This window comes from Labeo rohita, chromosome 19 (genome assembly GCF_022985175.1).
Source record: "Labeo rohita strain BAU-BD-2019 chromosome 19, IGBB_LRoh.1.0, whole genome shotgun sequence".
Classification (NCBI taxonomy): domain Eukaryota; kingdom Metazoa; phylum Chordata; class Actinopteri; order Cypriniformes; family Cyprinidae; genus Labeo; species Labeo rohita.
The window spans coordinates 17,921,014-17,933,841 of NC_066887.1; the positions used below are offsets into that span (position 1 = coordinate 17,921,014).

General features: G+C 38.9%; 2 protein-coding genes across 2 annotated transcripts; one reads left to right on the forward strand and one right to left on the reverse strand.

The window, feature by feature from the left end:
• Positions 1-4,368: 4,368 nt before the first annotated feature.
• On the forward strand, positions 4,369-6,476 carry dlx6a (distal-less homeobox 6a). Its single transcript, XM_051136194.1, has 3 exons — positions 4,369-4,959; positions 5,395-5,588; positions 5,798-6,476. Exons 1-3 carry the CDS (start codon positions 4,650-4,652, stop codon positions 6,035-6,037), a joined length of 744 nt encoding a protein of 247 aa, XP_050992151.1. The 5' UTR covers positions 4,369-4,649; the 3' UTR covers positions 6,038-6,476.
• A 2,661-nt stretch (positions 6,477-9,137) lies between these two features.
• dlx5a (distal-less homeobox 5a) lies at positions 9,138-11,532 on the reverse strand. The gene is made up of 3 exons (XM_051136193.1): positions 11,087-11,532; positions 10,407-10,591; positions 9,138-10,115 (listed from the first exon to the last, which is right to left on the reverse strand). Exons 1-3 carry the CDS (start codon positions 11,439-11,441, stop codon positions 9,804-9,806), a joined length of 852 nt encoding a protein of 283 aa, XP_050992150.1. The 5' UTR covers positions 11,442-11,532; the 3' UTR covers positions 9,138-9,803.
• Positions 11,533-12,828: the final 1,296 nt, after the last annotated feature.

The window sequence follows — 12,828 nt, forward strand, 5'->3', positions numbered from 1 at the left end:
TACTACTGTCACACATGAAAATAACTGTCATGCTGATCTCCTGCTGTTAATATTTACGAGTTTTCCCGTTTTGGCGAGCAATGACAACTGGTGCTGTTGCTTATCAAAATTATGATTATATGGTTGTCTTGTTGCTAGTCTTGTAAACTTGGCTTTTTTCACCTGTGAAATGTCTGGACAAGGAGTGTTGGTTATTCGTGCATCTCGAACAAGGTCTGTTTTCCGCGGACTTGTTTACCAAACGCGCGTGTTGTGGTCGGCCACTGCGCGCCCAAATAACAATAAAGCATGTGTCTGTCATGACACGTAAACCCACTATTCGTTGGGTGTGTTTTCAAACTGTCATAACAAGTAATATTCTGACAAACTCCTCCCTGGGACTTTATGGATTACAAGTTAAGAAATATTATCAATGCGAGGCGAGTGACAAGCCACTTGTCAAAATGATAAAGAAAACAATTAATTTCATATGTATTCCTGCGATTATTTTATTATTGTGCGAGTATAATGAATGCAAATATTTCAGTTGACCTACTATGTTTATTAACACTTAAAATAGTGCTATTGTAAACAGTAATATGTGCACTGATATGCAAACAGGAACAAATGACACTTCGCTTTACATTTAGAGCGTATTGAAAATGCGTAATTATCTCCGGTGCACATCAGGAGCCCATTACATTTGCAAGTGTTGAATTCAAAGCCTCAGAAAAGCAGCTAACGAAAATTTACAAAATGAAAGGGGGCTCGGCGCAAAGAAAAAAGTGTATCTTTGTTTGCCCCTCTTTGTTTACTGCGGGATTTTTTTCATTTTACTAATTCATTTCAATGGCTTTCAAACTGGAAAATGGAAATGTTGCTCTTGCCCTCTATTTCAGCTGCCGCGTCCTGGCAACAGAGCAATTTTCTATCATCAGGGATAAACGGCATCGAACAGTACATTCGGATAAAAAAGCCTGTGATTGCTGGCCTTCCTGTCTGTCATCTCTCTAGAAAATCCTCTCCCCCAGACCTGAGCCGTGTGCTGTCAGAGCTAATAATGTCTTCTATTAAGTCGAAAAAGAACCCCGAAAAATCCCACTGTTCTCAATTGTGCAACATTCTCAAAAGATAAAAGATATTTCAGCAGAGCCACCTTCATTTGGATGAACTGAAAATTAATGCTCATAAAAGGAGGCAACGTGCGCTTCTGTGTTGGATGTAATTTTGCATTGAACATTGAAGTATCCTTTCAGCTCTGTGTACTACACAGCCCTATGTTCTTATTTCCTAGACATAAACAAAGTCTTTGTTGTAGGCTACATTAGGATGACATATCCGATGCAGCCACGTCAAATGCACAGAAACGCAAAGCTGTGACATTAGGCCTCGTTCCTGTTAATAGATGGCTATCAAAAAATGGACCGTTATGCTATGATCTTTAGACCATGGTCACCAAACCGTGACCACTGTTAGTGTAAAGTTACATTAATCAACCCACCAGTCAATCAGGAGGAGCTTTTAGCAAGAATAAGGATATGACGCGAGAATTAACAGCTCGAGTAGGCCTAATATTTTATAGGCTAGTCTTGCTTTATTTGATGTAACATTTCGACAGTAGTAATCTTTTTTTTTAATTTCTAAATAATTTAAATGTTTGTCCTTTATCAATCCGATTTATGCCTGTCTTTAACAGGTGGCAGATTACATATTTCCATCTTCTGCTCTTGGTCAAATAAAGCATCTTTCCGACTCAGTAAAATATATTTAGAAAAACAGTCCTGAAATAAAATACGTGATTTAATATGAGACCTAAATGACAGGGAGGGGTCTGGTGGTATTTGTTCTCCTCTCTTGATTTCTATTGTAGTGATTTCGCGCAGAATACCGACAGCTGCGTGTGCTATCCATCTGCCTTCGCTTTGCCTCGCCACTTCCTCTGCTCAGCAGCCATGGAAATCCGTCGACGCCTGCGAGTCTGTGTACAGCCGGTGGGCTTGAGTTCGGGAGAGAGCAGACACGTTCAACCGCCTCTGCTGGACCGGCAAGTCTGTACAATCAAGACGGTGTCTTTCCATGCGAGCCGATCAATGTGTCTGTTCGGACGAATGACAACAAGATCCTGTGCGCTTTCGGAATGAAGACGATTGCATTTCAAAATAGTTTTGTGTTGAGGCTCAGATAAGGCTGCATGGATGCACTCGAGCGCCGGCATGTCCACACAGATCCCCTCGCTTTCTCTTTCTTTCTGACAGATTTGTAATATGATGCTAATGGGTTTACATGCATGCTGTGCTATTATTATATTTTCAGTCATAAACATTTTATTCAAAGAAATTTACAGTTAAAAATTAACTAATTTAAAAAATGTAAATATTTTGGTTTCGCCTTTATAATACGGACATTAAACATTTTAAATTATGCTTAAAAATATTATTGTGCACTTTTTGTGTCCAACAAAATATTTGTAAATTTTAACAACAAAATGGTTAAGGTGTTCTCAAAGGCACTCATATTTTCACTCATATTTTTATTTTTTCCTCCTTAGATACTGGAATACATTTTCTCTACAACACAACACCGTTTACTATAGTTTAGCAGCACGTAAATATATTACGTTTTAATTGACACACGCAGCCTGTGTACAATATACGCTGAAACACATTTACTTGCCTGTTGCAGAATTTCGTCAGTTTGTTATGAAATTTAATAGTTCAGTCCCTGGACAATATAGTTACTCTAGATTTAGTTGTCAAAGGTAAACTGTCAACGCAGGTAAAAGAAGCCATTTTAAAGGTAGCAAACCATGAAGTCTTAATCAATTAAGCGCTTAAAATGCCAGCAAGAAAGCATAATTGGAAGATTTGTTTGTAGCATGCCAAGGCTATATGTCTCTGGTTCCGCTCTCACTTGCTTGACAAACCTTTTCACACTGGTCATGCAGCAGCAATAATCAATCAAATTCCTGATCACCACTGTTAACTCATTTGACAGTTGTATTGAAGCAGATTATTGCCATTTTTTTACAATATTCAGAAGACACTAAAACATTCACACACTCAGGAAATATTGAATTGTTCAAATGAATGATCTAATGCTCCACATTTCCTCTTACCTGGCACAATTCTTTGAAACTCAAAATGTTTGATATCTTGACTACAAGAAGAAATCCAGCTTCTTTCAGAGCGACCAGCTGCCTTTCTGTCTTTCCCAAGTTCAGTCCACCATGGAAAATGGTTATCTACGCCGCTTGTGCACTCTTAAATCCGGCAAAGTAAATAACATCCCTGGTAATAATAGCAAGGTACGCAGTTCTTGTTACAGAAAGGGAGAAAATTGAAACTAAATGCTGCATTTAGGGCTACCATTTTTGATAAGAGGATAATTGAGGCGACACTGGTGTATAATTAGCGGATAATTTATGCTATATCCACTTTTAATCCACCTCCCAAAATAAACAAGGTCCATAATCATTACAGACGAATTGTTCTTAATTTTATAGCGCCAGTCTGAATACAGTGTAACGGATAATCAAAGAGGATTTGGATATAACTGATTGCGACCATAATTGCTTTTTCATTACCATTTAAAGCAAATTTATGCCATATCATGAGGAAACTCGTTGTCTATAAAATAAAAATTGAGTGAAATGAGAAAGAAGAAAGCCTTGCAGTTGTAGGGTATATTTACATCGTGGTTTATAATGTGATCGCGATTTGCCAAACCACAAACTGCACTCGTAATTTGCATATATTTTCAACTGTGACTGGCTCGTGATTACTACAAGGAAAGGCTGTCACTAACCCGGGCCTTTCAGTGACTGGGGCTTAATTAAACCAGACCATATCTGGCGTGTTTAGTACTGCACGTGAATCCTCTCTGAAGACTCTTAAAACTGCTTTTTCCATTTTGACATCGCATATAGATTTTTTTCTATACTGTAAATCACACCTCGTTTGTTTACACGTCGTTCTGTGTGGTTGTATTTGTGTTGTGTTATTATTTTACTATTTTGTAAATGCATTTAGAGATTAACGTCTCTATAAAAATGCCTTCGTAGTAGTTGTACACAAGGCAATGAAGTTGCTATATGCTGCTCTACCTATATCGGTTCGACTCGTGCAGTGTTTGCGCGGTTTGTAGGCTAAGCGTTATTTGGCACCGCTGCCGCGGTTACGAACCACGCGATTAATTACTTCGATGGCAGCGTGCGACATTGTCTCCGGAGTGGCGTATCTGAGTGGGAATTTTGTGAATATCAGAGGGATATCCCAGCATTATTATTCTCCACATGGTTATGGCTACGCTGGGAGCTGTTAAGGTAGGTTAACTCACTGTGAAGTCTCAGCTAAAGCAGAGAACTGATGACGTTAGGTTGAATGACCAATCGGAAGGCGCTGCCCTTTGGAGACAAACCATTTTACTTGTAGTGGCTGCATCAAGTCTGGAAGCAAGGACTCAAATTTAACAGAATCCACCTTAAAATCTCTGCCTTTACTCAAGCCCACCTTCCACCATACCGCGTGAGAATTACAGGACAAAAAAAAGGATAAATTGTGGAGGTAATAACGCAATATCTCCTAACCAAGGAGAGAAAGAAACGAACACAACGAAAGGACTCATTTGGACTTCAGAGATAGGGGGTAAGTGCTCTCAAAGCAGAAAATTTGATGATGACCATGACTACGATGGCTGACGGTCTGGAGGCTCAAGACTCGTCAAAATCTGCTTTCATGGAGTTTGGACAGCAATCGCACTCACAACAGAGCTCCCCGTCGATGGCCGCCAGCCATTATCCGCTCCACTGTCTCCATTCCGGGTCTCATCATCATCACCAGCACGACAGCTCTCCGTACTCCGGCTCGAACTCCTATAACAGGTCGCTACCGTACTCCTATGTAAGCCATCCCCACCACAGTCCATACCTGCCGTCCTACCATAGTAACGCCAGCGGAGCACAGACCAGGTTAGACGCCACAGGTAAGCGTATTTACATGCGTAAACACACAGCTCTGTTTTCATTGCTAACCAAGCCGTACTTCGATAAAATGTAACGAGGACATGCGCTGTAAGTTCTTTTTTTAAAGCACCTTACCCGTTCTCTTTTGTTCTCGCCTAGTTTTGCCCGTCGAATGTCAGCGATAACGGTGTTCTCCTCAAAATGATTTATTGCGTTCCGCCAGTGATTCTACCCACCATTGCAAATTATAATTAGCATCTAATTGTCTCCGTCTCGACATGTCACTACATGCAATTTCCTAAATATGACAGACAATGTAATTATGCTATAGAGTGCTTGAAAGAATATTACAGACTATTTGTGTTTGTCGAAAAAAAATCATCGCATTTAAAATTCTATACAGACTTATACATATTCATGTGCGGGAATCATTCCACAATATTCACCCTTTTCAGAACAGCAGAAAACAACAGTGATTGAAAATGGAGAAATACGTTTCAACGGAAAAGGCAAAAAGATCAGAAAACCGAGGACGATTTATTCCAGTTTGCAGCTCCAGGCACTAAATCACCGTTTCCAGCAAACTCAATACCTGGCGTTACCAGAACGCGCGGAACTGGCTGCCTCTCTTGGGCTCACACAGACACAGGTGAGATGTGGACTCATTTGCATCGGTTTTGAATTATGCTTTTCATTTATAAATTGTTGTTATTTTAACTGTAGACTTGCATCTGTTTTGGAAGTAGATAATGGATGCATGCATGCATGCAAAAAAAAAAAAAAATCTTAGGTTACATTAAATTAGACACCACCTTCACTTAACAATTTACCAAGCTAAATTTTTTATTTGTCTTTCAGGTAAAGATATGGTTTCAAAACAAAAGGTCCAAGTTCAAGAAGTTGTTGAAACAAGGCGGTAACCCTCACGAGAGTGACCCTTTGCCCGGCTCCATTGCCCTATCTCCGCGTTCTCCAGCCATTCCTCCTATCTGGGACGTCTCAGCCTCCTCTAAAGGAGTAAACATGTCTGCTAACAGCTACATGCCCGGTTACTCACACTGGTACTCGTCGCCTCATCAGGACGCCATGCAGAGATAGGCAACTAGCCTTTTTTTAGGCCAGAGGCCTTGACGTTGACATCCTGTCTTCGCCCAGTTCACATGCGCTAGGACGCACATTGTCATCGGTTTAACATCCTTAATAGAGACTTTTTCTAGCCTATTAAGGGGACGATTTCTTTTGAAGGACGAAGACGTGTGGTGTGGCGAAGGTCAACGATGGACCTAACTGTCAGTAGCATCATAAACGGATTGATTAAAAATCTGTTCTCACGTTTGACTCTAATCAAACACATTCATCGCCAACATGACATTGGAACAGGAAGCTAAACGTTGTCGTTTCACACGCGCTTGAGTCGCATTTGAAAACGAACTCAGACCTCTTGCGTAGATGTTTCTGATCATGCAAAAGCAAGCAATTTGATTGTAAATATATTGTCCGATTTTAGTTGTTAAAAACTTTTTATGTTTTGTCATAAATGGAGTAAACATGACTTCAAGTAACGTGTCGTGCCTTTTTTGATTATTAGCTTTTGATTATTGGAATAATCGTCACTGAATACATAATTTCTTTATAAAATATACAAAATTAAGACCTGTAAACAACTCGCACGGTAATATGTAAATAATGACCTCCACATTATGACATTTTACTAATGCTGGAAAGATATCTGAAGCAATAGCAAAATAGCTTACCCGAGTTGGTGGTTTCTGAAAGTGTTTTTCCTACAGAATAGAGCTGCATCTTGTCCATCTTGTCATTCTCTAGCTCAATTATTAAGGTATTGACAAAATGTTTTTCCCCTTTCTCTCTGCCTTGATCTGCGAGAAGCTGAATGCTTTTCGCCACAGGATCGATCCTGAACAAAGCATCCAGCTGCAGTCTCGTTCAATATGAAGGAGATATTTGGGACAATTTATGGGTTTTATCCAAGAGAGGGTTTTTTTCCATTCTCATAAATGCAGACATAATTAGGGTAATTTTTGATGTAGCCCGCTGATTACAGCGTTTTTACCGTCAAAGATAATTACCTGTAATTTTCTACCACTTTTAATACTAAAAGGCATCTTTATTTGGATTTGAAGTGGCAAAGACGAAACAAAAGATGAAATTATTCGGTTATTCATGAACAAATTGCCGAGGAGAGTGAACGCTTGGGATATTATCTAAAATTACAATGTTGAATAGGCAGACGAGAAGCCCCTGCAGCTGTCAAATCGTGGATGCCCCAGCCGCAGAGAATGGGGCTTGATTTTCTAAAAAGGTTCCCTCATCAACCGATTGGGATGGTTCATTTAAATGTTTGCTCTGCCTATAGGAACATAACATATATGTTGAAATAGGAACTGTCAAAAACACGCTTGTCATTGCTTTCAGCACTCTGCACACAGTATGTCTTCAAAATAAACCCTGAGATTTTTTGCAACCTAAAATACTACAGCTAAATCTTATTTGGATGAATCACAACTGATTACGCATAATAACAAAAACAAAACGTGTTTGTGAGAGTTAAGGCCCCTGCATATAGTGGGCCCCTGACAGACACGGACAGACGTGGATACCGAAAGGCACGAAGCAAACAAAGAATTAGCATTATTAGATAAACACGAGTATGAGTGTGCGCGTGTAAAAAAAAAGAGAGAGACATAAATCAAGCAATATAAATCAAGACCAGTTTACTACATCCTAGCGTTCGTGTGTCACGTTTTCCTGTAAAATAGCCTGGCTTTCCCAGCAAGATCATAACAATGCCCACCCATCCGCGACACTCACATCAGCCAACAACAAAACAACATGGTAATAGAGCAACACTTACCTCCGATAAATTTATTGTTTGGCATAGATCAAAATCTCTGGTTTCAATATTTCAATAAAGATACCGTTGTGAAAGCGGACGCTCCTGTGTACCGCTTGTGTTGAGTAAGCAAATCCAGGTGTGAAAGTGTTTGCACACCCCGACACCTCTTATATATTGCCTGCAAAATTAGCCGTTATTACTGTCACTGTTTAGTGATGGTGAGCCAGGGAAAAAACCTTCTGCAATCAAGAACCAGGCGCATCTTTGCAAATTATAGATAATTGTAAATGTCCAGATTATGATAATGGAGCTAATCCTGGTGGAAGTATAATTATTGTTGAGTGTTACAGTTGAGGGTGTCCAGTAAAGCTAACTGTCATTATTTATACACGGTTTGCAGTGAATTCGTTGAGTGGAAAATGTTCAGTTGGAATTTAACAAGGCTCTCGATATAATGGCATGGGATATAGCGTGTTTATGTACGTGAAATAGAAAGAGAGGCAAAGTTGCTGGCTTGTGTGTTTTGAGCGTGAACGCGACGTCTGCGTGCGTGCGCGAGCGCGTGTGGGGAGGGGGTGAGGGATATAAACAAAATGCATAAGCCTATTAGTACATACTACGTTATTCTCATAATCATGTCATGGCTTTCAATTGGGTGTATTCGTCACGTTGACTGGGTGTTTATATAGGCCTTTAAATAAAACCATAAAAAAATGTAGGCCTATAGCATGTGTAGCGAATTACTTTTTGTTTTATACTTAGCTTATAACATAATTTTAGTATTTAAAACTTGGCAAAAACCAATTCTATATTCTATAGTGAAAAATCAGTCTCCAGTCATAATTTTACTGGTGAATTTAGGCTTGTGTATTTTGAATACTGAAACGATCACCGATGTCTTGTGAGGAGATAATGTCGGTAGTCTATTTTTTGGGCCTATTTTTTATTATTTTGGTTATAAAATAATATCAACTCCATAGTCGACAAAAAAAATCTAAATTAAGCCATGTCCCGGTGGCCTTTTTCACGATTTATCGTGGCATTCAGCTGTTGAAATGTTAGCACTGGTTTTAATGAGATGTTCAGCATTTTTCCAGGAGGAGGATCTGTTAGGGCTGGGTTGTGGTCGCTGGAGCCGGTTTGCCCCCACAGGCACGCGGACTGCCTCAGATCTCCGCGCCGTCCCTTCGCCTCCTCACAACAATTCAAAGCTGCTAATTGTAAGGAACACAAAGACAGCAAGGCAGAGCACACTGTTTGCCAGACCAATTTTTTCATTCGTCAGGGGTGGTTTTAATCAAGATAAAGATGAAAAATTCAGTCATGCTAATGTAAAAATAATCTAAAAATTATTTGGAATTAGATCATAATAATATTAACCAAATACACTCCGTTAAAATATTAAATTTTCATTTAATTGTTAACTGAAGATCAAATCCTATTATGTTTTTAATTACACTGTACAGAAATGTTAGCTATTTCTTCGCCACTAAATAGTGCGGCCCAGAACACACGATCCCAAAATGTAAATACAATATCATGTTTTTTTCAAATTCCATTTAACGTTTCTTTTTCTTTTCGGTCTGCAAATTTAAAGTCCATCTACCAATCACAGAAAAGTCGAGCAAACAGCATATGACAAAGGCTCTGCAGCCAAACAAAGTGCTCGGTGCATTGATCCGTTTTGAGTTACAAATTAACTTAAAGAAGACAAAATGTTTGATAATTAAAGAAAAACACATTTATTTGGGGTTGTCCGTAATGTTTTGGCACATCGTCGGATGTACGCGTTGAGGTCAAAATTCAAGGCACCATTTGGGTCCATTGTCCATTAAAACATTTAATAATTCTTCCAAATGCAATAAATTACATGCACACAATTTACACATTATACACGTTCTTCTAGGACTGCCATATCGATACATTGCATATTCCTCAAAAAAAAAAAAAAAAAAAAAAAAAAAATGTTAACACCAGTCCAATATACAACAAAGGAATAAACAAGTTTCAGTACAACGTTCCTGATCCGAGTGCCAACGAGTGCTGTAACGTGCCGGGTGCCTGAAGGTGAGAATTCATTGCCCCGGTGGAGGAATACCAGGACGAGCTGGCGCTTTCCAGAAACGTGGATGCCGGTGTGTTAATATTTTGCGGCTGATGGTGAGGTCTCTGAGGACCCTGTGAGTCCCAGACCGCGGGAGACTGCGGTGAATTACACGCCATCGGGTCGCTGGAGCTCGGACTGTGTTCTGGAGGCAGTTCGCCGTTTTTCATAATCTTCTTTAGTTTTGATCTCTTGTTCTGGAACCAAATTTTCACCTGTGAAGAAACAAAAAGTTTTATGAGATTCTGAGGGGAAATTCTGTAATAAAGCACAATGAGTATTTCTGCCAGATTTGTAGTCCTTAATAAAAATATATTTTTATTATGTCGTTAACATAGTTTATTATTTTAACAGCCTACACTGAATGTCAAACAAGCGCATGTGTGACGCCCAACGTTGCCGCAAGCTCAAGTTAATATTTTAATTTAAAACATACAGCTCTGTTATTTTCTGAGCATTACAAAAAAAGACATTACAACAGAGCATGAAATAAAATATTGTCGAACCTGTGTCTGTGTGAGTCCCAGCGATGCCGCCAGCTCGGCTCTTTCTGGAAGTGCGAGGTACTGCGTATTCTGAAACCGTCTCTGAAGAGCAGCGAGCTGAAAACTGGAGTAGATGGTGCGGGGCTTCCGGACTTTCTTGGGTTTACCGTTGACCATTCTCACTTCGGGCTCGGCTGTTTCTTTTTCTAACGGGTGAACAAAATTAAATTAAATACATGGGGAAAGAAAAACACTCCACTGATTGTAGGTAATTCTTGCCGTGATTTGTCAAGTGTCGCAGTGCTTTCAAATTGCTTCTCGCATAAAATAAATTAGACATTTGATTCTCAGAGAATAATTTCTTAAATCTTAACGCATTTAGCATGCTTTTATTTTCTACGTGATCTATCTTTTTATTGCATGCTGAATTTTGTATATATAAAACATAGTAAAATGTTAAAGAACCAATTCCGAATTAGGTGTAATGCTACAGCAACCTAAAGTTTTGTCCGAATTACAAATGACAAAATTCAAATCTTAAAAAAGAAATAACTAACAACCCTGGTTATATAGCCTACTATGTTCAGCAATTATTCTCAACCATGATAATGTGTATTATGTATACTACTACTACTACTATTAATAATAATACTAATACAGCTATTACTAATAATAAAAGAATTTATTATATATGAACTGACCTTGCGGGCTCGGCTGTGACTGCACCCTATTATATGTTCCGGCGTATTGGTGATATGCTGTGGAGTATGAGCCGTAATCAGGGTAGGATTTTGCAGGGTAATTTCCAGAAGATCCATTGACTCCGTGGTATTGGTACTGATAGGCATTAAGAGGTTTCCCATACGTGCCCGAGTTCGGTGAACAATAGCCATGATGAACTCCTCCAGCAGGGCTGTAATAGCCAGAATCCGTGGCTGTGGACTCCGGTAGGGTTGGAGATTCCTGAGATGGATGATGCATGGTGGAGAGCTGAAAAGGGTTTTGAAAATCTGCAGGTTTAATACTCGGAATCCTTCTGTCGAATACTCCAGTCATAGTTTGGATAAGACAACGTAAAAAGGCAGTCTAACTCTATAGGGGTCCACAGAGTCTACACTAACATTGTGTGTGCAAGCGTCAAGCGTCTCTCTTGAAGACTGCTTTAAGCCCCGCAGCAAAGACTTGGTTAAATCCTAAATTGCGCTGTTACGCACTGCAGGGAGGATCTAGTGCCATTGGCCAAGGAGCACAGCAGACGGCAGTTACTCCCCAACTCGTTCAACCAGTTTCAGAAGAACAAAAAAACTTAATCGAGGTATTTATGGTATGTTTACAAACAAATTGAAAGGGAAATTGATTATTATTTGATATAAGTCCCTCACTGGACGAAAAGAAGACGGCCGCTGATCGATTCCATGGAAATCTACCTCTCACCATGCAGCAGAAATGTCTAATTCCTTAAATATGTTTGGAACACGGTATTTTAAAGACAGATACAATTACATATCAAGATATTGTTTTGTTTAGCTCTATGCTCTCAGAGGTTCTGCGGATTAAACGTTTTTTGTGTGTGTGTGTGTGTAGGCTATTCTTTCTAAATCCTCTCAGATTTCTGTTTGGTCTGTGCTAAACCACATATTATATTGCAAAGGCTACGTGTAACCAGCAAATGCGCATTTTCAGATTGTAATAATTTATCAATAAACACTAAATCAAATCATATGATTTGATCTAGCCTATATGTGCATCTGTGTCAGCAGCGGCCGCTTCAGGTTTATTAATGTCAGCAATGCATGAAAAGGCCTACTTACAGCACTTTAGTGTGACTGATTTTATGATAATGACACAAACCCTGATTTTTATAATATAATTCAAAATTATGCTGTAGTTTGTAGTATTATTGTTCCTTAAATGGTAATGGAAAGCATTGTCCAGCAAGCATTCAGTGAGGTAGTCAGCAATAGTGGTGAAATGGTGCCACCAAGTGGTCATAGATTAATAAAATCATTGCAGTCCAACTTTCTTGACCTGTTATCCATTTTCCAAAAAGACAATACATGGCCATTATAACAGTGCATTAATGCAGGTGTTGACAAGTCATAAATGATGAGGAAAACGTCTAACCTGAATACCCAAAAGGTTTGTCTGATCATACGATTAAATTATAGGCCTGATCATTCTGTACAATCTAATCAATTATTTTAAACCAGAAAAAAATATGACCAAAAACAGTTTGAAGGAGTGTAGTACAACCAAACGCAAATTAATGTTAAACAAGTTAATAAATACAATTCACACATTCACTGGTGTAAACTAAATGTTTACAAACATAGTAGGTCTCCATAGTTAATAAAATATATTTTATGTATAAAGTACACTACCAGTTAAAAGTTTTTAAACAGTATTATTTGTAATGTTTTTTTTTTTGCTGATGATCAAATGT